This window comes from Nicotiana tomentosiformis, chromosome 1 (assembly GCF_000390325.3).
Source record: "Nicotiana tomentosiformis chromosome 1, ASM39032v3, whole genome shotgun sequence".
Classification (NCBI taxonomy): Eukaryota; Viridiplantae; Streptophyta; class Magnoliopsida; order Solanales; family Solanaceae; genus Nicotiana; species Nicotiana tomentosiformis.
Genome location: NC_090812.1, coordinates 147052474 through 147079877, shown reverse-complemented (window position 1 = coordinate 147079877; position 27404 = coordinate 147052474). Strand labels below are relative to the sequence as shown.

Below are 27404 nucleotides of genomic sequence, written 5' to 3'. Positions count from 1 at the left end.
TTAGTAGTAAGGTGGTGGTGGAGATGCTACTGGAGGTGGTGGAGATTGGTAATCCTCTGAGTTCTTCGATGATGGAGAAGAGTCGTAACTAGGATGTTCTTGGTTAGCATACTTAGGTAGTGGCAAATTTCGAGAACGGTATGAGGCAACTGTTGGTAACTTGAAGTAAGGTTTTGGCATTGTCACATTAGATCCATAGTTGTCTTTTGACATTGAAGGTACATTGTTGTAACCTTTGGGTACTGATGGAACCTTGTTGTAAGCATTTTGAGGACCTGAATGTACCTTATAGTAATTCTTTTGCACAAAAGGTACTTCGTAAGTATCTTTATGAACATGTTCTCGGACTTGAGGCACATGATTGTAATTATCTTTTGGTACATATGGCATTGAAGGTATTCTGTAGAACTCTTTTGAGGCCGATGGCACCTTACTATAAGTATTTTTTGGAGCTAATGACACCTTGTAATACTCTTTTGATGGTGATGGCACCTTAGAATAAGTACTTTCTGGAAGTGATGGTACTTTAGTATATATAGTTTATGAAATTGATGGTACCTTGTAATACTCTTTTGATGGTGATGGCACCTTAGAATAACTGCTTTCTAGAACTGATGGTCCTTTAGTGTATGTAGTTTCTGGAACTGATGGCGCATTAGTATAAGTACCTTTTGGAGCTGGTGGCACCTTAGAATAAGTACTTTCTGGAATTGACGGTCCTTTAGTGTATATAGTTTCTGGAACTGATGGCGCCTTAGTATAAGTACCTTTTGGAGCTGATGATACCTTAGAATAAGTACTTTCTGGAACTGATGGTACTTTAGTGTATGTAGTTTCTGGAACTGATGGTTCCTTATAATACTCTTTTGATGGTGATGGCACCTTAAATAAGTACTTTCTGGAACTGATGGTACTTTAGTGTATGTAGTTTGTGGAACTGATGGCGCCTTAGTATAAGTACCTTTTGAAGCTGATGTCACCTTAGAATAAGTACTTTCTGGAATTGATGGTACTTTAGTGTATGTAGTTTCTGGAACTGATGGTACCTTGTAATACTCTTTTGATGGTGATGACACCTTAGAATAAGTACTTTCTGGAACTGATGGTACTTTAGTGTATGTAGTTTCTGGAACTGATGGTGCCTTAGTATAAGTACCTTTTGGAGCTGATGGCACCTTAGAATAAGTACTTTCTGGAATTGATGGTACTTTAGTGTATTTAGTTTCTGGAACTGATGGCGCATTAGTATAAGTACCTTTTGGAGCTGATGGCACCTTGTAATACTCTTTTGAAACTGATGGCACCTCAGTATAAGTACTTTCTGGAACTGATGGCGCCTTAGTATAAGTACCTTTTGGAATTGATGGTGCCTTGTAATACTCTTTTGATACTGATGACACCTTAGTATAAGTGCTTTCCGGAACTGATGGCACCTTACTAATAGTTTTTCGACACTGATGGAACCTTGCTAGATGTGTCTTGTGGATTTTCTTTTGGAACTTTTGGCTTTTAATGTTTTATCCTAAAAGATAGTTTCTACCACTTTATTTATAGCACGGTATAAGTCCTATTTAAAATAAAATAAATCCCTCCCTTCCTTGATTGTTGATCCTATAAGTGGTTGCCCAACATGTAGTTGATGGTTCTCTTGTCGTGGATGCCTTTTGATGCTATTATATTTTTAAAATAGCATACACAACAAAGAGAAGATTAGGATTCGTTAATATTTTATATGATTAATACAAAATCTTAAATTAACTAGCAGATTGAACTCTTTCAAGAACGAATTGCTTGCACTTCTAGCTACCGTTTTGGATAGCCATTTGATTTATGGAATATACGCTTCTTTTATATAACATTTATTGACATATCTTTTCTTTTATATAACATTTTATTATAGAACGAAACATATTGTTTATTCGATAACAGTAAAAGCTAGATTGGACTTCTCTTTTTCTTTATCGATGCATCTCTCTGTCTCTAAATCTCTCTAGACATCTATCTATCTCCCCAAAAACTATGTCCAAGTTTATCTCCACTATTGGTCATGCCCTTTGAAAAAGAAAATGATAAAAAAGTCATGCCCAAGATTTGCTTTGAAAGAACATATATAGCTTATATAAGCACACAATTATGCAAATAAAGACTTTTTCTCCGTACTAGTAATAGGGTAGGCGCTTTACACGTGTACCCATATAATGAGTATAGAATTTTTTAAGAAATTGTCTAAATATTAAATAACATGTTTGCATTATAAAATAAAAATTTAAAAAATATAAATTCTTGAAAAATGATGAATATTTATCCTATTTAGTTGTTTCAATTAATGTAAAAATATGACTTATGCGATTATCTTATTTATTTCTCTTTGCCTCCCTCTATCTTTATCTTCTACATTCTTAATTATTTGTTTTGATTGCTAAGTATCAGTTTAAAATATTATACAAAAAACTAATGAAGTAAAAAATATTATTTGAGCAGATAATTAAAGAGTTCAACGATAATATCGAATGAATTATAGTCATGTTATAATATAAAAAGAATTACAGGCATGTTATATTATTCAAATAAGAAATAATTTATATAAATTAAAATCTCGATTGCTTTTAAAATTTATAATATCAAGACTTCCAAAACTATTCAGATAATGAAGGATTCAAAAGGTAAAAAATTAATGAATGTATCAGTTTTCAATCATTCTATTTGGATTTAGCAATCACTTTTATTTGCATTTGTCAAATGAAGGTTAAGCAAAATTGGAGACACTTGTAAGATATTCTTGAATTTATGTGTGGGCTCTTGTCTTTGGAAGTTTATGTCTCAAGCGCGCGGGCGAACAATTGGTATGCGCCCACCGCCTTGAGCATGGGCTCATCCCACAATTCTTGTGCAATAGTGTGTATACTTCAAAAATCATAAACAATTCATTATTAACCACATGACTTGTCAAAATCTCTATTCATTAATTATATTTTAGAAGTTGAGAACACTAATATCGTGTCATGAAAGTGGATTCGATAAGACATTTTATATGAAAATTCTTCTATTTTTAATGCAGGATAAACTCAAAATCTCGTGCTAAATAGCGTGGGGGTTCGACTCCTCTTCGAGGCTCTCTTCAAATCTTTTTTTTTACATTACTTCGTATGATAAAAATATTTTCATATATGTGCGTTATGAAACTTATTGCTTAATAATTAATGTTAGTGATTAACAACTTACAAATAATTATATCCATTAATGCTTTTTTGGTAATAAATTAGAGTACTGAATTATTTGTTAATTTTTTAGTATTTTATTAGAAGCACATAATGCCAAATGGTGTTATGTAGTTTTTAATTGTTTTCTAAAAGACTGAATTTCCAAAGAATCAATCTTTTAAAAAAAAGTTAACAATGAAAAGAGACTCTTAAACTTAAAAGGAATACAAATTATTCGAAACTATCCTAATGTGAGTTTGCATTCGTTCTTTTAAGTTTGTTAGTTATGAAACATCCCATTTTTTAATCAATCGTTTTTTCAACTTGTAATTTTTTAAAAATTCTTTTCTCCTACATGCCTAGGAACAAATGTGAATTTGCAATATTTTCTAAAGCTTCTAAACCTAAAAATGTGATTTTTATGCATTATGTGTATTACTTCTTTTTTTTTTTGCAAATATGGTATACTACATAATTAAAATAAGAAAAAAAATATATAACGACCCAGCCGATCGTTTTGAGTATTTATATTCCGTTCAGCTACTTAAATTCTCGAGCAGCATTGTATGATATATAATGACTTGTGTGAATCGTCGGTATAGGTTTTCATGTTATTCGGAATTGATTTGGAAGAATAAATTTCATGATTGAAACTTTAGAGTTGGAAGAGTTGACCAAATTTGACATTTTAGTAGTTGACCTCAGATTGGAGTTTTGATGGTCCCGTTAGATTCGGATGGTGATTTTGTACTAGGGTGTATGCCCAGATTCGCATTTAGATATTTCTAGAAGGTTTCGGCGCTAGTCGGCGAAAGTTAGGAATTTGAAGATTTGAAAAGTTCATAAGTTTGACCGAGAGTTGACTTTGAGGATATCGGATTAGGATTGTGGTTCCGAGAATTGGAATAGCTTCGTTAGGTCATTTGGGATTTGTGTGCAAAATTTGAGCTCATTCTGAGATGAATTGATATGTTTTGCCACGAGTTTTGGAAGTTGAAAGATTCAAAGTTCATCAAGTTCGATTTGAGGAGCGATTCGTGGTTTTGATATTATTATGCGTGATTTAAGACCTCGAGTAGGTTCGTATTATGTTATGGGACTTGTTGGAATGTTAGTACGTGGTCCCGTGGGGCTCAGGTGTGTTTCGGATCAATTTCGGACCATTTCTTCTTCATATTGCGTTGCTTGTTTCTGCTGAAGTCTGGTGCGCCAAAGTGTTCTTCGCGATCGCAGATAAGGAGATGTGATCGCGTAGAGGAAAGATTTGAGCTGGACAGTTTCTTAATCGCGATCGCGATTTGATAGATGTGATCGCATAGCTTGGTGTCGATACGGTGCACGTTCACACAATGGAGGATGCGTTCACATAGTGTTGAGACTGGGAAGCTGGGAACTGTAATTTCCTCAATGCGTTCGCGTAAGAGGTGACACGTTCGCGAAGTGTGGCAGCCTGTGTGCTTCGCGTTCGCATGGTTTAATGCGTGATCGCGTAGAGTATTTGTGGAGGCAGTGTTGTTTGTTCATCGCGATCGTGAAGGTTTGTACGCGATCACATAGTGTATTTCAAGGGCAGTGCATTTCTCTTCTTCGTGATCGCGATGGTATTTCCGCGATCGCGATTCATTAATTCGTCCAGTGAATATAAAGTACTCTATTTTGAGGGTTTCAGCCATTTTTACATATTTGAAGCTATGGAGCTCGGATTGAGACGATTTTTGAAGCGATTTTCACCATATGGATTGGAGTAAGTATTCTCTACTCGGTTTTGATTTTATTTCATGAATCTATCTTCGTTTTTGGCATTTGATTGAGGATTTCAAGAGAGAAATTGAGGGGTTTTGTCTAAGTTTTATAGAGTGAATTTTTGAGTTTTTAACATCGATTCAGAGTCAAATTTGAGTGAAACTAGTATGGTTGGACTTGTAATTAAATGGGTTATCAAATTTTGTGAGTTTTGTCGGGTTTCAAGTTGCGGTCCCGGGTTTGACATTTTGGTTGACTTTAGGGCTTTTGATTAAAGATTCTACCTTTATCAATTGGGTTTGTTTCCTTAGGCATTATTTGATGTATTTGAGTTGATTTTGGCTAGTTTCGAGCCGTTCAGAGGTCGGTACGCACGGGGTGGTATTTTTGGAGCATCGTTTGGCTTGCTCGGTATTGGATTTGGCTTATTCGAGGTAAGTAACACTTTTAAACTTGGTGCTGAGGGTATGAACCCCTGAATATAGGTGATATATATTTGGTGTTGAGGTGACACACATGCTAGGTGACGGGCGTGTGGGCGTGCACCGTGTGAATTATGACTGGGTTGTTTCTATGGTACTGTATAGTTACCTAATCTTGTTTTATCCATGAGATTTCTACGTGTTAGAGTAATTAAGCTGTGATCCATGTTAGAAATCATGTTTAGGATATATGCTTATTCTGTTGGGACCCACTGAGGTCATATCTGCTGTGAAGTTATTTGCTTAAATAGCAGTTACATACTTAGTCATACTCATTCATTTGCATATCATATCTCAGTCTCTGTTGTTATTTATTGGTACGTCATATCATCATTTTTGGCTGATTTTCATGACATTGTGAGCCTGAGAGACTGGAGAGACTGATGATTGAGTGAGGCCGAGGGCTTGTTTGTGGGTGATATTTATGCGATCGGACTGCAGGTCCCAGCATGCTTAATTGATTCATGCCATGATTGACTTATTATAGCGCTTGGGATGAATCTGCCCCTTCGGAGTCTGCACACCCATAGTGAGTGCAGGTACCTACTGAGTATGAGTGCCGAGTGTTTAGTGCGAGCGTCGAATGCGAGTGCCGAGAGCGAGTGCTGAGTGATTGAGAGGATTGAGTGATTGTGAGACTGAGTGACTGTGAGGACTGAGTGACTGGGAGGACTGACTGAATTGATACTCTGACAGTATGCATATGGTTTTATCACGGTGTTGCATTGCATTCGACATGGACACTTGACATACATGCATAGAGATACATTTTTCTCATATTGTACGGTATTGCATCATTCATGACTTCACATACACATTGACATGTAGGCATAGATATGAACTTTCCTCATGCCATTTGACAATGAAATATCTTACCTGTTGTTGAGAGTTTTTGGAAAATATCACAGTTTTTCAGATTTATTCATATTTTGGTGATTTTAGTAAAAGATTTGGGTTTTTGTTAGTGTTATACTTGAAAATGTGAGATCTTCAAATTCAACTTACTTATAAGATCTCTTTAACTTAATAACGTGAGATCTTCAAATTCAACTTACTTATAATACCTCTCTAATTTAGTAACATGAGAATTCATAACATATTCAACCAATTCCTACAAGGATTCCAGCGTTAGCAACCTCAAACCAACGAGAGTTCAACAAGCTTTCTTGAAACAAAATTCCAACGAGATTTCTTAGTACCTTAGCAACGTGAGATTTTGCGATTCTAAGGAAGTACTGTGCAACCTTTTTCAAGAATATTATATGAATTTTTCCTACTCCGGGTATGTGAAGGCTAAGCCCTTCCTTCATTTTAGCATGATCTCGTAATTACATGTGTTTGATAACGAGGCATAAAGAGAAGTTCATACTCCCGAATTTATATACATTATCCTAGTCTCATAAATTACAGTATTTTCCTTATCGGGACTTCATATTTAATTGAGTATTGTCTTCTTCCAGTTAAAAGAGCAGAGAGACTATATATACAATATTACAGTATTTTTATTACCATCGAGCTATAATCGATGGGCAGGCCCCTATTGGGCAACCTCTGATCAGATGGTAAGTTATATACCGAGCTTGTTGTGGCCGAGCGCCTATGAGAGAGCCCAGTTGGCCAAGATACAAAGCCTAGTATGGCCGAGTGCCTATGAGCGAGCCTACTACGGCAGAGTAGTTATATATATATCGAGCCGTTTAGGGTCGGACAGTTATTTTACTTACTATATTGAGAGAGTTGAGTCAGTATCAGCAGGTAAGCATATCTTCAGATTATCTTTGACTCCCAGTTACTTTCAGTTATTATATTATCAGTTCAGTTTCAGCTTTCAGTATATTTTCTTACATACTCGGTACATTATTTGTACTGACATCCCTTTTGCCTGGGGACGCTGCGGCTCATATCCGCAGGTCTCGATAGACAGGTCGAGAGTCCTCCAAATAGGCGATCAGCTCAGCGGAAGATATTAGTGCACTCCATTTGCTCCAGAGTTGCTTATTTGGTCAGTATGATTTAGATGTATATTGTTTGGTATGGCGGGGCTCTGTCCCTACCCTTATGACAATTATGTATTCTTAGAGGCTTGTAGACAGATGTCATGTACGTAAAAGATTGTATGGCCTTGTCGGCCTATGTTCAGTGTACGAGTGGTTATTTTGGTCTTATAGGCTCATATGTCTTATGTATAAGTTGGTATTACATGTTGTATTCTACCTATCTCACGGCAGCCTCTCCGGCTCAGTTATCTATGATAGTATGATATGAAAATATACGTAATGTTGGCACTCGGTTGAGTAAGGTACCGGGTGCCCGTCGCGGCCCATCGATTTGAGTCGTGACATGCTTGGTATAATCCTTCTTGCTTTGCACATTCTTCACGTTCGTCCATGGAGAATTGAAGAGTAGGAATTCTATGGACAAATTGGAAAGGTATCAAACTCATTTTTGTGAGAGGCGTGATAGATTGATTGTAATTCAAACTTGGTGCATATGAGATGATATTGTTAGGATTTGGAGTAGATTCATTAATGCTTGGAATTGGCAGATTTGAACCGGAAACAATCTGGGACATGTTAGAGAATCCCAGGCGATTTGTTACTACAGTAAATGCTTTGGTATTTTTAAGATTTGTAATAGCTGGGTTAGAATTTTGGAGTAAAACTTGTTGGGGTGTGTTCGCCTTATCAAGTGGGGGAGAATGTAATGACCCAGCCGGGCATGAATGACTGAGTGAGGCTGAGGGCTTGTTTGTGAGTGATATTTATGGGATCGGTCTGCATGCCGTAGCATGCTTAATTGATTCATACCATGATTGACTTATTATAGCGCATGGCCTGAATCTGTCCCTCCGGAGTCTGCACACCCACAGTGAGAGCATGTACCTACTGAGTGCGAGTGCCGAGTGTCAAGTGCGAGTGCGGAGCTCGAGTGCCGAGTGATTGAGAGGACTGAGTGACTGTGATGACTGAGTGACTGTGAAGACTGAGTGACTGGGAGGACTGACTGAATTGATACTCTGAGAGTATGCATATGGTTTTATCATTGTGTTGCATTACATTCGACATGCACACTTGACATACAGGCATAGAGATACATTTTTCTCATGTTGTACGGTATTGCATCATTCATGACTTCACATACACATTGACATGTAGGCATAGATTTGAATTTTCCTCATGCCATTTGACAATGAAATATCTTACCTGTTGTTGAAAATGTTTGGAAAACATCACAGTTTTTCAGATTTATTCATATTTTGGTGATTTTAGTAAAAGATTTGGGTTTTTGTTAGTGTTATACTTGAAAAACATGCCTATTTTCCGGAATTGTGACCGAGCTGAGCATTATATCTCTGAGTTATTTCTTGTACCACTTTTATTATATTGTTATGAGCTATTGTTGGCTATTGGTGTTGGACTCTGGCCCCTTTCCCACCTCGCCAATACTTTCAACCTAAGGTTAGGTTTGTTACTTATTGAGTACATAAGGTCGGTTGTACTCATACTACACTTCTGCACCTTCCGTGCAGATTTTTGATGATGATGTTGTTATGTATGGAGAGAGCTGGCATTGAAGACGTACATGCGTTCCGGTCATAGCTGCCTCTTGATCTTGGTAGCTTTAGAATTTTAATCTGTTCATATATATTTCAAACAGATGATGTATTTATTTCATACCAGCTTTGTAAACTCTAAATCTTAGAAGCTCATGATTTGTACTACTAGTCCTTCGGACTTTGTAAAAAAGCTCTGTTATTTCATCATTATTGTCTCATCAAATTTCATTGGAAATTGGTTTATTATTAATTGGCTTACCTAGCGGGTTGGGTTAGGTGCCATCATGGCTAGTTGGATTTAAGTGGGGGAGAATGTAATGACCCAGCCGGTCATTTTGAGCATTTACATTCCGTTCAGCTAGTTGAAGTCTCAAGCAGCATAATATGATGTATAATGACTTGTGTGAACCGTCGGTATTGGTTTTCAGGTTATTTGGAATTGATTTGGAAGAATAAATTTCATGATTGAAGCTTTAGAGTTGGAAGAATTGACCAAGTTAGACTTTTTAGTAGTTGACCTCAGATTTGAGTTTTTATGGTTCCGTTAGGTCCGGATGGTAATTTTGGACCAGGGTGTATGCCCGGAGTTTTACATATTTGGAGCGATGGAGCTTGGATTAAGTTTTGAAGTGATTTTCACCATATGGATTGGGATAAGTGTTCTCTACTCGATTTTGATTTTATTTCATGAATCTATCTTTATTTTTGGCATTTGATTCAGGATTTCAAAAGAGAAATTAGGGGGGTTTTGTCTAAGTTTCATAGAGTGAATTTTTGAGTTTTGAACATCGATTCGGAGTCGAATTCGAGTGACACTAGTATGGCTGGACTTGTAATTGAATGAGTTATCGGAGTTTGTGAGTTTTGTCGGGTTCTGAGGTACGAGCCTGGGTTTGACATTTTGGTTGACTTTGGAGCTTTTGATTAAAGATTCGACCTTATCAATTGAGTTTGTTTCCTTACGCATTATTTGATGTATTTGAGGTTCTTTTGGCTAGTTTCGAGCCGTTCGGAGGTCGGTACGCGTGGGATAGTATTTTTGGAGCATCGTTTGGCTTGCTCGGTATTGGATTTGGCTTATGGTAAGTAATACTTCTAAACTTGGTGTTGAGGGTATGAACCTCTGAATATACGTAATATGTATTTGGTGTTGAGGTGACGCACATGCTAGACTCTTTTGCTATTTATTGGTATGTCATATCATCATTTTTGGGCTGATTTTCATGACATTGTGAGCCCGGAAGACTTGAGAGATTGATGACTGATTGAGGTTGATGGATTGTTTGTGAGTGATATTTATGGGATCGGGCTGTACGTCGTAAGAGGCTTTATTGATTCATGCCATGATTAGCTTATTATAGCACTTGGGCTAGATCTGCCCCTCCGGAGTCTGCACACCTACAGTGAGCGCATGTACCTACTGAGTGCGAGTGCCAAGTACGAGTGCGAGTGCCGAGAGCAAGTGCTGAGTGATTGGGAGGACTGAGTGACTGTGAGAACTGAGTGGCTGGGAGGACTGACTGAATTGATACTCTGAGAGTATGCATATGATTTTATCACTGTGTTGCATTGCATTCAAAATGCATACTTGACATACAGGCATAGATATGCATTTTTCTCATATTGTACGGTATTGTGTCATTCATGATTTCACATACACATTGACATGTAGGCATAGAGATGTACTTTACACATGCCATTTGACAATGAAATATCTTACCTGTTGTTGACAGTTTTTGGGGGAAATCATAGTTTTTTAGAATTATTCATATTTTGGTGATTTCAGTAAAAGATTTGGGATTTGTTTCACTGCTATACTTGAAAAGCATGCCTATTTTCCAAAATTGTGACCGAGCTGAGCATTATATCTCTAAGTTATTTCTTGTATCACTTTTATTATATTGTTATGAGCTGTTGTTGGCTATTGGTGTTGGACTCTGGCCCCTTTCCCACCTCACCAATACTTTCAACTTAAGGTTAGGTTTGTTACTTATTGAGTACATGGGGTCGGTTGTACTCATACTATACTTCTGCACCTTTCGTGCAGATTTTTGATGATGATGTTGTTATGTATAGAGAGAGATGGCATTGAAGACATACCTGTGTTCCACTCATAGCTGCCTCTTGATCTTGGTAGCTTTAGAATTTTAATCTGTTCATATATATTTCAGACAGATGATGTATTTATTTCATACCAGCTTTGTAAACTCTAAATCTTAGAAGCTCCAGTTCTTGGGATTTTATATAAAAGCTCAATTATTTTATCATTATTGTCTCATCAAATTTCATTGGAATTGATTTATTGTTAATTGGCTTACCTAGCGGGTTAGGTTAGGTGCCATCATGACTAGTTGGATTTTGGGTCGTGACAAAATCTATATAGAAAACTTAGCTGATATAGAAGTCCCAAGTATTAGAAAACTATTAAAGTCCTAAATATTAGAAAACATGTCCTAAATATTAGAAATATAATTAAATGACTATTTTGTCTATTATAAATTCTATTTAAAAGAGCAAAAAAGACTAACAATATTTTACTTAAGCTGAAACCCATTTGTTACAACATTTTACTTAAGCTGAAACCCATTTGTTACAGCATGTTAACATATGCTGATTCAAAGCCCTCTTTTCCTTCCAATTATGACATGGTTCTTTTATAAAGAGCTTAACTTTTATATGATAGTGATGGCATCAAAAAATTTACAGTCAAGTAACTTAAAAGCTAATGACAGGTAGTCAGTCACTAACAATAACTCGTGATATTACTAATTTGGAAAATATATCAATTATGTTACACCTTGTTAATATATGTTGATTCGAAACCCTCCTTTTCCTTCCAATTGCTGAGATTCTATCTTCTACTTAGAGAAATTGTGGTCAAGCCCTCCCTTTATTCCTCTAAATCGAGGGGACAACAAGAAGTAGAATCAATCTATATAACATCTGCCTTCTAAAAACAAAACTTAGTACAAAATTCTTTACACTTTGTATATTGTTACCTCAAAAATAAGTAACAATTAAATTTGTACGCGGTTTAAAGGATACGTGGTTTAATTCAATACGAATAATTAGGAATAAGAGATATATGAATTAATAATAAAATAAACGATCAAACCAATTGCAATATGATGACCAAGCCTGATCTTAGATTGAACAGTGGAATTCGTCCTCGATCGGACCCTCGGTACAAGCTCGATCGTGAGTAAAGAATAGAACAAATAAGTAATGCATTGAACAATAGCTAGAAGACAAAAGTAAGCTTTTATTACTTTGAATTGTGTGTCACAATGTGTCAGATCAAAGAAAAACTTTCTCTTTATATAGTAGAAGAATTTCAATCATAGTACAAGTCCTAAAAATGTAAAAATCTTATTTTTCCGGTAATGTTGATATGTAGTGAACAACGAATGGGATTCGCGACGTAAAATCTGGTTGAGGCCGAACATTACGGCCCCTTATCCGTCATGCATAATCGTCCACTGTATCTCCCGAGGTACAGAGGCAATACTTGGTCTCGATCATGTTGTCTTACCGTGTCCGATCTTCAATACATCGTTCACTGCTCCATGGTCTCGATATAAGGGGTTCTCGACCTCAATTATCATTTCGTCGATCCATGCTTACCCTTCGATCTCTCACTGGGGAATCGGGAGAAACTTTGCCTCCGGTTTTTATATAATTAAATCTTTTAAGAAATTGTATCCAATATATAATTTCAAGTGCATCCAATAGCGAGTTCTTGAAAAACTCAAAAAAAGAAAGTGCGTTGGGAGTGGATTAATGTCAAATCCATTCTCTTTGGGACGGGTAAAGAGTACACTGATATTAAATGAAATGAAAAAGTAAAAGTGGACACAAATTTGAAAAACCGAAGCCAAATGAAAATTTTTAAAAAGTATTCTATCGATTGAAAGTAAGGTTTTTTTTCGTTTCAAAGGTGACACTCCATTTAAATTTCTCAAAAAGAAATATTAAAAACACACTTAAATAGCCACTTGTACAAGAAACTACCCGGAAAATGTATATATTATACATAATTAGTGTATAATATGTGTATATTGATTAGAGACTGTAATTGTTTTTTGCCGAGGGACCAAATGTGCAACTTTCCTAAAAAATAATCCATTTGCCTTCTAGCCCACCCTCGAGTTGCTATAAATGGACCTCATTGAATGGAGGCCCTACTTCTTTTGTAGACTGACGCATAAAGCCCACTACCCTAAATGAACTGGATTTGGGCTTCTTTATGTATTGGCATTTTATTACTGAAATGAAAAGCACAATTGATCCTTTTTTAACTATTATTTTAAAAAATAGCATCATTTATTATTTATTCCATAAAGAGCACTTTTTTTTCATTATTAGCATATTACAAAAATTAAGCCCAACATTCATCTTCTTCACTCCATTTTTTAAAATCTGATGCATATGTGAATGCCACATAATTCAAGATGTATTGATTTATACGTCTTTTATACTTTGTATATCAAGTATCACTTTAATTCAAAATATATTTTTATGTATATAATTTTTGTATATTTATTTGTGAAGTGCCATCTTATTTTAAGATGTATTTTTAATGTATATTTCAAATATATTTTATATGTCAAGTGCCATTTTAATTCAGGATGTATTTTTTATATATATGTTTTTTGTATATTTATATGCCATATTAATTAAATTTAGGCTATATTTTTTATGTATATTTCACATGTCTAAGTGTCATCTTAATTGAAGATGTATTTTTTTTTTTATATTTAATATGTGTTAATTCAATATATTTTTTATATACATTTTGTATATATTAACGTATATTATTATCGAAGTAAGATCTTTATGTTAATAAAGGAAGAAAGAAGGAAGAGAAAAACTTAAGAAAGATAATTAAAAAAAAACGAATGGAACAAATTTAGAAAATATATTGGCTTCGGCAGAAAATAAAATTAAGAAGATGAAGAAAAAGAAGGAAAGCTAATAGATAAAAAGAAAAAAATGCATGATTTTTGTACAAAGAATTATTTGACTTTCCATTCAAATTGCTTATGTTTAGAGATTAAAAATTAATATTCCTATTTTAATGGAACTATGTGCTACAAATATAAATATTTTCCTGCCACAACTGTAATATTGGATTTCATGCTATAATATTTTTATATTTCTTTTAAATTGTGACAGTTATGTAAAGTTCCCTATTGAAATTTAGTAAAAATTTCACGGGACGCTTTATTTGAGTATAATTTTTAGGCGGCGCCCAGTTTTGCACCATCAATTGAATTTCTACTTATTTTTTAAAAAAATTAATAGATACCTAATTTTTGGATAATTGTAAATATATATATTTTTCTCTTCGTCTTTACTGTTGTTTTCTTCTTCTTTGTGCTTATAGTTTCTTTTTTTTCTTCTTCTTAGTTGCTCTGATGGTAAGCAACCTCCACTTCCAACCAAGAGGTTGTGAGTTCGAGTCACCCCAAGAGCAAGTTGGGGAGTTCTTGGAGGGAAGGATGCCGAGGGTCTATTGAAAACAGCCTCTCTACCTCATGGTAGGGGTAAGATCTGCGTACACACTACCCTCCCCAGACCCCACTTAATAGGATTATACTGGGTTGTTGTTGTTGTTGTTGTTGTTGTTGTTATTGTTGTTGTTGTTAGTTGCAAAACAGGTTTGTTAAATTTGTTGTTATTTTGATAATACGATGATTAAGATTTAATCTTTATGATATTTGAAAGTTATATTGCAAATTTGAACTCATTTGGATCGTGTATTGAATTATTGAAATTCGAAGAATAAATTTCTTATTTAGAACTTAAAATTCGAAATCTGAAGTTGCATTTAATAGATTGAACTACTTAAGATTCGAATTTTTAAATTGCATTTGAAAGATAGAAAAACTTCAGATTTGATTTTTGAAATTGCATTGAAAAGATTGAACTACTTCCGTTTCGAATTTTTGAAGTTGCATTTGAAAAATAGAAGAACTTTAGATTTGATTTCTGAAGTTGCATTAAAGAGATTTAACTACTTTCGATTCGAACGGGTACACTTTGTAAAATTTTATGCAATGCGGGTATAACTTTAATGGTGCCCCCAAAAGTGGGTACATATATCCCCTATTTGATTACCATTTAATCTATACTATTTTTAAAAAAAAAAGTTTAATTGATACCCAATTTTCTCATAATTGGAGGTATTTAAGAATGGTCCCGGACTAGCTCACACAATTATTGCTCTTGAGGATCCTCTACTAGATTGGTATAGTTTATGCTCTATTTGCTCCACCTATCTATTAAACTGTTCATCAAAGTTACCCGATTAGCATTTTGTACTTGTTCATTTGTTCACCAAACTTTACCATTTTGGCGTGACTTTGTGTTATTTGCTTTTAACCTATTGCAACTCTACCCACTTGGCTTGATTTTGTACTTGTTCAATTGTTCATCAAATTCTACCAAACTGACATGACTTTGTGTTATCTACAATTCACCGATTTTGTTAAACTATTTATCAAAATCTACCTGATAATCATAATTTTTCTATGTTGTTTAATAAAATATTTTTCGAAAATGCAATTTGGTATAGAACAATTACAAAATGGTGAAATTTTAGCTATAAATATTATATTGCTATATAGTATTTGGTACAGAATTATATTGCAAGTCAAAAGCGTGATCGATAGCCCTTAGTGCTTCTGCACCTGTTTTTCTAAGTCCAAACTCCAAACACAACCGTACCTAAAATCAAAAGTTCATAATTACTTTGAACATTACATATATTGATTTTGAAATTTATTCCATCCGTGTAATCGAATATTTATATTTTATATTAAACTTCAGTTTCTTCAAAATACACCGGGAAAATTGTATAACCGTGTATAATCAGTATATAATCTTAATTATTTAGTAAATAAAAAATTTAGCCAGCTATTTGTGTTAAGATATCTTATTTAAAATCAGAAGTGTTGCCCCGTTTATTAAAATTTAGACAACACACGTTGTTAATTATCTTGTAATAATCACGCAAAATTGAAATATATACTCTCATAGGGCTACGTCTATCATATTAATGCTCGGGTTTATGTCTCGTTTATACCATCATTATGAACTAAACATTCTCTTCTTTTATTAGCTTATTCTTTATAAGAAAAAATAGAAATGTATAATTTTGATGCTAATAGTAGAATCAATTACTCCTAGCTCTGTTGCATCGTTCAAACTTCTAGAAGATATAGTAAATTAGAAATAACAAAATTTTGATGATGTTCCCATTATTATATAAACGAGCAGAATTATATTCTTGTCAATGAGACCTAACTAAAAAAAGTATGGTTAAAACCCAAAAACGTATACGACTATAGTCCAATTGTCCTATTCACATTAAAATTTTGATAAATCTGCAGTCAATATTTCACTTTATTGCAGATATATTTTGCTTAGACACAAAGAATTGGATTTCTTAAAGTTAAGATGCTGGTATAGGGTTTTATTGCCATTAATTAGTTAGTTTAAAGTAACTAATTAGTTAGTTTAAAAACATTGATCTTAGAATTAAGATGCCGATATTTAATGTGACTCTTTTTTTATAATCTATTGTAAAAAAATAAAAAGAATGACGGCTCTTTATTTGAAAATTCTTTAACTTTATACTTTTTATTTTATTACTAATGATATGTTTTATTGTCGCAAAAATATCGTCGCGTTTTTTGACTATAATTATTAAAAAAAATCTTTCTTTCCTAAACTTGACACTACCACCTTACAAAATGATAGCAGGCGGAATAATTGATATATAAGGTTGAGGATAGTGTTATAGAACATATTATATTATGTTGAAGCACCTAATTTGGGTTAACTATTTGAATATATGTATTAGCTTTGAATATAAACCACTCCACTAGCAAAACAAAAGTCAACTTTTTCAACATGCAACTTAATTTCTCTCTATATATATACGTACTCCCTTGCTTCCTTCTTCATTAATATCCATCCATATATATATATATATCTCCCTTCATTTCACTCCCTACACAAGAAAATAATGAAGAGTGTAAAAGTTTCTTTTTTGTTAGCCATGATAATGTCATTATTTATAACTCTTACAGAATCATTTTCATTTGACGAACCTAATGACAATCCAACGTTATCTTTTCCAAGATTTGGCAATTTTCTACCACAAATACCATCTTATCACAAGTTGAAAATCAAAGAAATTACACGTATGACATGCAACAAGAACCCTACAATCTGTTGGGCAAAAGGTAGCCCAGGGCCATTCTGCTGCAAGAAGAAGTGTGTAAATGTGTTGAATGATAAACAAAACTGTGGATTTTGTGGGAAGAAATGTAAGTATAATGAAACTTGTTGTAAAGGGAAGTGTGTCAACACTTTGTTTCATAAGAGGCATTGTGGGGGTTGCAATAACAAGTGCCAGAATGGTAGTTCTTGCGCTTATGGAATGTGCAACTACGCTAAATAATTAATTAGAATACTTACTAATATTGCATTGGAAAGATTAATTTATTGATTGTGTAATAAGTTACGTTAGTCGTTTGTTCATTTTAATAATCATTGCTATTTGCAGCGATTGTATTAATAGCTTAGAACTCTTTTAGTTATTTCTCCATTCTAATTATCTTTTTCGGGAATTCACTTCATGTGATCTTCCCATTTTCTACAACAATAAAAAGTCCCCGATTAATTTGTGTTGAGCATATTTCCACGCGGATAAGTTAGCAACGGAACTATTGACGCAAAATTTTCATGTGCGGTCAAGTTTTTTGTCACCCATTGAATTTGTACCATCTTTTTTAAAAATGTTTAACTGATACCTAATTTTTAATAATTTTAGATATATTCACTTTCTTCTTCTTCTTCTTCTTAGTTGCCACATGAGTTTGTTAAATTTCTTGTTGTTTTGATAATTTGTTGATTGAGGTTTTCTCTTTATGATATTCAAAAATTATGTTTCAAATTTGAGCTCATTTGGAATGGTTTAGGCGTTGAATCGTGTGTTGGATTGTTGAAATTCGATGAATAAGTTTATGTATCAAAACTTAAGATTCCAACTCTGAAATTGTAATGAGGAGATTGAACTACTTAAGATTCAAATTTCTGAAGATGCATTAGAAATATATATAGAAGAACTTCATATTTGATTTCTGAAGTTGCATTGAAGAGATTGAACTACTTAATATTCAATTTTTTGAAGTTGTATTTAAAAGATAGAAGAATTTCAAATTTACTTTTTGATGCGTGGAACTAAAGACAGGTATAAGGCAAATCAAGTAACAACCAGTACCAGAAATAAACACTGTAATTGACATCGGATAAACCCAAAGGGAGCATGGTCAACGACAGCAAGTTGAATATTTGTCATCGTATAACATTCAATGAAGAATATTCTCGAACATTAAAGGGGCAGCCATATGCAGGGAATATTTGCATTCATGACCAGCCGTCACATATTTTATCAATGACCCATTTATTATCATTTAAGTGGAGCTTGATCCTAGGATCTTGTTTACCTAGGAATAACTACAAATAGCAGGCTCAGCGGCCATTGTAAGATACGAAATTCTTGGCGAAACATATTTTTTCGCTCTTAATTCAACAATTTTATTTGTTCTTTTATATTATTCTCATTTCTGTCCTCAGAGGCACTGTTCTCGGAGCCAGGCTTGTTATTGCCTTCAATTCTAATCGCTAAATCTTATTTTTAATCTTTTCTATCTATTTATCATTTTGGATCAAATCAGTTCATTTGTCTATAAACCATGTAACAAATTCGACTATACCGTTTTACGGGTAACCAGTTTGGCGCCCACCGTGGGGCTTAGATAGTTGCGTAGTTGCTTTGATCCTTACATTTGTAACTAACTTGTTTGATTTTTTCCTTAGCAAGAAATTAAAAATGGTAGCTAATGATGTCAACATCGCACACAATGTCGAGGGTCATGAAAATCTACCCCAACATAAGTATTCAATCAGCGACACACATGACGAAGGGGACGAGGCGACCCCGATTCGTGAAGGGCAGTACCCTCCGCATGTACGGAAGTCTACTACCGATGACGCGAAAGAGGAAGACATTGCGAAAACAGTAAGAATCCTAAGAGGGCAACAGAAAGCCATAATGGGCCACCTATCAAGGCAGAATAGGGTAATTATGGAGTTGAAACAAACATTATCAGATGCTTCCAACAATGCAAATGAAAGGGGCCTGGTTCCTCTCGGCGTTCGTACAAATCAAACGGCTTGAAGAGTTGATAACAATACCCCAAAGCGCAAGATCAGTTTCGACGGTGCCGAGGGGACTGGTAGCGGATATGGTAACGATGATGGGAATGATCCCTTCAAAACTGAGCTCATGAGATTTATGATGGAAATGAACGAACGAATGGACCAAAACGCGAAGGAGTTTCATGCCCGCATGAATCAGATTCCAAGCGCACCACCAGTTTTGAAAGGCCATATTTGAAAAAATACACTCAGTTGTCATTTAAACTGAGCTCAGCACCGGAATTAATTCCGAAATAGTTCAAAATGCCGGACATACCAAAATATGATGTGACTTCGAATCCGCAGGAGCACATCACAACCTACACTATGGTTGTCAAAAGGGAACGATTTTGCTCAACATGAGATAGAATTGGTCTTGCTGAAAAAGTTTGGCGAAACCCTCACGAAGCCTGACATGGTATTTACTATTACCCGAGCACTCAATTGACTCTTTTGAAATGGTTGCAGATTCATTCTCCGGGGCAATGAAGGTCCAATCTAGGAAGGCAGACATATTCAGGATTGCGCAAGGTAAATCCGAATTATTGTGAGAATTCGTGATCAAATTCCAAAAAGAGAGGATATTGCTACCGGCTATACCAGATGAGTGGGAGGTGGAGGCATTCACAAAGGGTTTGAATCCGAGGAGTTCTGATGCATCCCGAAAGTTGAAGGAAAGTATGCTTGAATTCCAAGTAACCATATGGGCAAATGTCCATAACCGTTATGAGTCAAAAATAAGGATAGAATACGATTAGCTCGGGTTCCCGATATCAACCAAGGGGCGGGACCGAGACGAGAACCGGGATAAGTTCAAAAGCGATTTAGATACGGATCGGCGATTTTCTAAAGGTCGTTTCCTGCCATACGAGAGAACTGAAGGACACGACAACAAGGGTGTCACAACCCGAAATTCCAACCTTCGGACCATGATGGCGCCTAACATTTCACTTGCTAGGCAAGCCAACGTTAGAATAATATTAACCATTTTAAAATAATTTTTAAATGTATTAATAACAAGAAAATAAATGCGGAAGTAAAGTTTGAAATATAGTAAAATAATTCATCAAACAACGGTGTCTAAATACCATCCTAGAATTGGTATTACAAGTGCACCAGCTTCTAGAATAAATACAAATAAAGGTCTGAATAAAATAAAGCTGTCTGGAAATAAACACACAGCTAAAGTACAATAGACGGGGACTTCAGAACTGCGAACGCCATGCAGTTATACCTCAAGTCTCCTCTGATAGCTGAAATCCGAGCAAGTCTATGGTACGCCGCTGGGACCAACTCCAAAATCTGCACAAGAAGTGCAGAGTGTAGTATCAGTATAACCGACCCCATGTACTGGTAAGTGCTGAGCCTAACCTCGACGAAGTAGTGACGAGGCTAAGGCGGTTCACTTACATTAACCTGTACGCAATATTAGTAATAACATCAATAATATAAATAAATCAGGTAACGCATTTATAATAATTGAAACCAACCCAGCAGTCATAATCCATTATTATTTCAACCAATTCTATTGCAGCGTGCAACCCGCTCTTACCATATATTCACACTCAATTCTATTGCAGCGTGCAACCCTCTCTCACAATATATTCACATTAATCAAGTGTGTTGCGGCATGCAACCTGATCCTCCAATATTGACTTTTAATAAGTCTGTTGCGACGTGCAACCCGATCCTCCAATATTGACTTTTAATAAGTCTGTTGCGGCGTGCAACCCGATCCTCTAATATTGACTTTTAATAAGTCTGTTGCGGCGTGCAACCCTATCCTCTAATATTAAATTTTAATAAGTCTGTTGCGGCGTGCAACCCGATCCTCCAATATTGACTTTTAATAAGTCTGTTGCGGCGTGCAACCCGATCCTCTAACATATTCATTATAATCAATCCTATTGCGGTGTGCAACCCGCTCCTCCAACATTTTCATTTACCAATTTTTATAGAAGAAATTTTCCCAAGAAATGTAACAATTAATATAGAATTTCAAGACAACAAGCATACAATAGTTATGGTTTAATTATGAAGCAAACAATGATAAATAAAAAATTATTATGGAAATCAGGGAGCAAATAGGAAGTTTAATATTTAATATGCTAAATGTCAAATAACAATTAAAGCACATAATTCAAATAGAATGTAACAATCAATGCAAGAATTCAAGAATTTATATTTGCAAAGAATGAAAGAGAAACAATTATTATAATAATTAATTTATGATTAAAAATAATTAATGGTTTTTCAAGTAAGCAGACAAACAATTAATTTGACGACGTATAGACACTCGTCACCTCGCCTATACGTCGTTTACATGCAATTCACATAACAAACAATTTAAGGGTTCTATTCCCTCAAGTCAAGGTTAACCCCGACACTTACCTCGCTTTGCAATTTCCAATCAATTATTCAACCACAGCTTTTTCTTTTAAATTTGCCTCCGAAAGCTTCAAATCTATTCACAAACAATTCAATATATTCAATACTAATCATAGGAATTAATTTCATATGAATTTACAAATTTTCCGGATAAAAATCCAAAATTCATTAAAATATTTGGCAGTGGGACCCACATCTCAAATCCCGAAAAAACTCACGAAATCTGAACACCCGTTCCGATACGAGTTCAACTATACCAAATTTGTCCAATTCCGATATTAAATGGACCTTCAAATCTTAATTTTTCATTTTTGAAAAGTTTTACAAAAATTCCAATTTCTTCTATCTAAATCCGAAATAAATGATAAATATAGACATCGATTTGTGAAATACAATCACTATATGATAAAGAACACTTACCCAGTTTGAAATCGTGAAAAACTCCTTTGAAATCGCCCCTAAGCTGAGTTATAATTGAGGGTTTGTGAAAAATGGGAAAAATCCCGTTTTTGGTTCTGTTTTAAGTCACAGGGGTCAGGCCTTCTTCGCGTTCGCGAAGGGCCTGTCACGTTCGCGATGAGTAGCAGCCCGTGGCTTTCGCGTTCGCGAGTCGTCCTTCGCATTCGCGAAGGTTTTCCCCCTTGTCCTTCGTGTTCGCGAGGCATAGCTCACGTTCGCGCTGAAGGAATGATCGACCCTCCCCCATGTGTGCCTAACACTACACGTTCGCGAGGAGATGGTCGCGTTCGCGAAGGGTAATTTCCCCATCGCTTCGCGTTCACGACCAAGCCTTCGCGTTCACGAAGAAGAAAAATCCAGCTGCCCAGTTTACTCTTCGCGTTCGCGAGAGTACCTTTGCCGAACGCGAAGAAGAACATGCCAGAACACCTGCTGCAGTAAATACCAGATTTTCAAAGTCCAAAACATCCCGTAGCCTATCCTAAACTCCCCCGAGCCCTCGGGGCTCCAAACCAAACATGCACACAGGTTCTAAAACATCATACGAACTTGCTCGCGTGATCGAATCGCCGAAATAACACCTAGAATTATGAATCAGACACCAAATCAAAGGAAGTTTTCATGAAAACTTTAAAACTTATATTTTTATAACCGGACGTCTGAATCATGTCAAGTCAACTCCGATTCTCACCAAATTTGGCAGACAAGTCATAAATATTATAGTGGACCTATACCGAGCTCCGAAACCAAAATAGGAACCCGAGATCAATAAATCCAACACCAGTAATTTCTTAGAAATCATTAAGCTTTCAAGCTTTTAATTTTTTATTAAAATTCCATATCTTGAGCTAGGGATCTCGAAATTCGATTCCGGGCATACGCTCAAGTCCCAAATCACGATACGGACCTACTGGAATTTTCAAAATATTGATCCGGATCCGTTTGCTCAAAATATTGACCAAAGTCAACTTAGTTGAGTTTTAAAGCTCTATTTCCCATTTTAATCCATTCTTCACATAAAAACTTTCCGGAAAAATGTACGGACTGTGCACGCAAGTCGAGGAATGATAAATGGTTCTTTTTGAGGTCTTAGAACACAAAATTATTTATTAAATTTAAAGATGATATTTTGGCTCATCACATTCTCCACCTCTAAAACAAAAGTTCGTCCTCGAACAGAGTTAGATAAAAGTACCTGAGTTGGAGAGAAGGTGTGGATATTTACTCCGCATGTTCGACTCGGACTCCCAGGTAGATGCCTCTACCGACTGACCTCTCCATTGCACCCGAACTGAAGGATAACTCTTAGACCTCAACCGTCGGACCTGCCGGGCTAAAATAGCCACCTGCTCCTCCTCGTAAGCCAAATCTTTGTCCAATTGGACTGAGCTGAAATCTATCATATGGGACGGATCACCATGATATTTCCGGAGCATAGACACATGGAACACCGGATGAACCACTGATAAACTAGGTGGTAATGCAAGCCTGTAGGCTACTTCACCCACCCTTTCAAGAATTTCAAAGGGTCCGATATACCTAGGGCTCAACTTGCCCTTCTTTCCGAACCTCATTACACCTTTCATAGGTGAAACCCGGAGCAATATTCGTTCTCCAACCATGAATGCAATATCACAAACTTTACGGTCGGCATAACTCTTTTGCCTAGACTGAGCTGTGCGAAGTCGATCCTGAATAATCTTGACCGTATCCAAGGCATCCTGTACCAAATCGGTACCCAACAACCGAGCCTCTCCCGGTTCAAACCAACCAACTAGTAATCGGCATCGCCTTCCGTATAATGCCTCATATGGAGCCATCTGAATGCTCGACTGGTAGCTATTATTATAAGCAAACTCCGCAAGTAGTAAGAAATGATCCCAAGAACCTCCAAAGTCTATAACACAAGCGCGAAACATATCTTCCAATATCTAAATAGTGCGCTCTGACTGTCCGTCTGTCTGTGGATGAAATGCTATACTCAACTCCACCCTCGTGCCTAACTCACGCTGTACAGCCCTCTAGAAATGTGAGGTAAACTGCATACCTCAATCTGAAATAATAGACACGGGTACACCGTGAAGGCGGACAATCTCACGAATGTAAATTTCAGCTAACCTCTCTGAAGAATAGGTAACTGGCACTGGAATGAAATGGGCTGACTTGGTCAACCTATCCACAATAACCCAAACTGCGTCAAATTTTCTCTGAGTCCGTGGAAGCCCAACAACAAAATTCATAGTGATACACTCCCACTCCCACTCAGAAATTTCCAACTTCTGAAGCAAACCACCAGGTCTCTGATGCTCGTACTTAACTTGCTGACAATTCAGACACCGAGCTACATGTGCAACTATATCCTTTTTCATTCTCCTCCACCAATAATGTTGCCACAAATCTTGATAAATTTTAGCGGTACCTAGATGAATAGAATACCTGGAACTGTGTGCTTCTTCAAGAACTAATTCACAAAGCCCATCCACATTAGGCACACAAATACGGCCCTGCATTCGCAGAACTCCATCTTCCCCCACAGCAACCTGTTTGGCATCATCGTGCCGCACCGTGTCCTTAAGGACAAGTAAATGAGGATCATCATACTGCCTCTCTCTGATGCGCTCATATAAAGAAGATCGAGCGACTGTACAAGCTAGAACCCGACTGGGTTCTGAAACATCTAACCTCACGAATTGATTAGCTAAAGTCTGAAATCTGCAGCTAATGGCCTCTCACCAACCGGAATATACGCAGCAAGACTGCCCATACTCATAGCCTTTCTACTCAAAGCATCGGCCACCACGTTGGCCTTTCCGGGGTGATACAAAATGATGATATCATAGTCTTTCAACAACTCCAACCATCTTCTCAGCCTCAAATTAAGATCTTTTTGTTTGAATAGATACAGAAGGCTACGATGATCAGTAAATACCTCACACGAGACACCGTAGAGGTAGTGCCTCCAAATATTCAGCGCATGAACAATGGCTGCCAATTCTAAGTCATGAACTGGATAATTCTTCTCGTGAGCTTTCAGCTGCCGTGACGCATGTACAATTACCCTGCCATCTTGCATTAATACAGCACCAAGCCCAATGTGAGATGTGTCACAATATATCGTATATGATCCTGAGCCTGTGGGTAATACCAATACTGGTGCCGTAGTCAAAGCGGTCTTGAGCTTCTGAAAGATCAACTCACACTCGTCTGACCATCTGAATGGAACACCTTTCTGGGTCAATCTGGTCAACGGGCGTGCTATAGATGAAAATCCTTCCACGAACCGACGATAATAACCTGCCAAACCTAGGAAACTCCGGATCTCTGTAACCGAAGTAGGTCTAGGCCAATTCTGAACAGCCTCAATCTTCTTAGGATCCACCTTTATGCCTTCTGCCGATACAACATGTCCCAAAAAGGCAACTGAGTCTAACCAAAACTCGCATTTTGAAAATTTGGCATATAACTGATTATTATTCAAGGTGTGAAGCACACTTCAAAGATGCTGCTCATGCTTCTCTCGACTGCTGGAGTAAATTAAGATATCATCAATGAATACAACCACAAAAGAATCCAAATAAGGCTTGAACACCTGATTCATCAAATCCATAAATGATGCTAGAGCATTTGTCAACCCAAATGACATCACTAGGAACTCGTAATGCCCATACCTAGTCCGAAAAGCTGTCTTAGGGACATCAGACGCCCTAATCTTCAACTGATGGTAACCAGATCTCAAATCAATCTTCAAAAATACCTTGGCTCCCTGAAGCTGATCAAATAAGTCATCAATTCTTGGCAGCAGATATTTGTTTTTGATAGTGGCCTTGTTCAACTGCCGATAATCTATACACATCCGCATCGAGCCATCTTTCTTCTTTACAAATAATACTGGTGCACCCCAGGGCGAGACACTGGGTCTAATGAATCCATGATCAAGCAAGGCTTGTAACTGCTCTTTCAATTCTTTCAACTCTGGCGGGGCCATACGGTATGGTGGAATAGAAATGGGCTGAGTGCCCGGAGCCAAATCAATACAGAAGTCAATATCTCTGTCGGATGGCATCCCCGGTAGATTTGCAGGAAATACTTCCAAAAATTCACGAACAACTGGTACGGAGTCCATAGAAGGGACATCCGCACTGGGATCGCAAATATAAGCCAAATAGGCTAGACACCCTTTCTCTACCATACGCCGAGCTTTCATATAAGAAATAACCCTGCTGGCAGAATGGCCGGGAGTTCCTTTCCACTCTAACCGAGGTAACCCCGGCATAGCTAGGGTCAATGTCTTAGCATGACAGTCTAATATAGCATGATAAGGAGACATCCAATCCATACCCAAGATGACATCGAAATCTACCATATCAAGAAGTAGAAGATCCACACTAGTTTTAAAATTACCAATAGTAACCACACACAAACGGTAGACATGATCTACTACAACAGAGTCTCCGATCGGTGTCGATACACACACAGAAGCACTTAGAGAATCACAAGGCACAACCAAATATGAAGCAAAATAGGAGGACACATAGGAATAAGTAGATCCTGGATCAAATAGAACTGAAGCATCTCTATGGAAAACTGGAATAATACCTGTGATCATAGCATCAGATGACTCGGCCGCAGGCCTAGCTGGAAAAGCATAAAATTGGGGCTGGGCCCCACCACTCTGAACTGCATCTCTGGGACGGCCTCTAACTGGCTGGCCTCCACCTCTAACGGTCTGACCTCCACCTCCAATGGCCTGACCTCCACCTCTAATGGCCTGACCTCCACATCTAACTGCCTGACCCCTACCTCTAGCCGGGTGAGAAGGCAGTGAAGCAACCTGTGCCGGTATGATGATACGAGAATCTTGCCGTGATCTGTTACTCGCCAATCTAGGGCAATACCTCCTGATGTGACCAATGTTTCCATACTCATAACACCCATCCTGATGCCGTGGCTGCTGAAGATGAAGCTGACCCAGATGGGCCGGATAACCACTATAGTAACTCTGTAGTGGTGGTGCACTGATAGGAGCTGAATGTGCACTGAATACTGGCTGCCCAGAATAAGGCATAATAGAAAAGTGACTCCCTGAAGCACCGGGAGATACATGAAGTGCTGAATGAAATGGTCTGGGAGGATGACCCTACCAAAATTACCCCTGCCTCTAGACGAGGCACCACTGTAACCATTAAACTGACGAGCCCTCTTATCGGACCTCTGCCCTCTTTCCTGTGCAAGAACTATCTCGATCCTCCTTGCGACATTAGCAGCCGCCTGAAAAGAAATCTCACTTCTGGTATCCTTGGCCAT

At 36.8% G+C, this 27404-nt stretch overlaps 1 protein-coding gene across 1 annotated transcript; it reads right to left on the bottom strand.

Moving 5' to 3' along the window:
* On the bottom strand, positions 1-27404 carry LOC104120409 (uncharacterized). The gene is made up of 4 exons (XM_070174814.1): positions 27251-27404; positions 981-1423; positions 559-882; positions 1-297 (listed from the first exon to the last, which is right to left on the bottom strand). The coding sequence occupies exons 1-4, from the start codon at positions 27402-27404 to the stop codon at positions 1-3; spliced, it is 1218 nt and encodes a 405-aa protein (XP_070030915.1).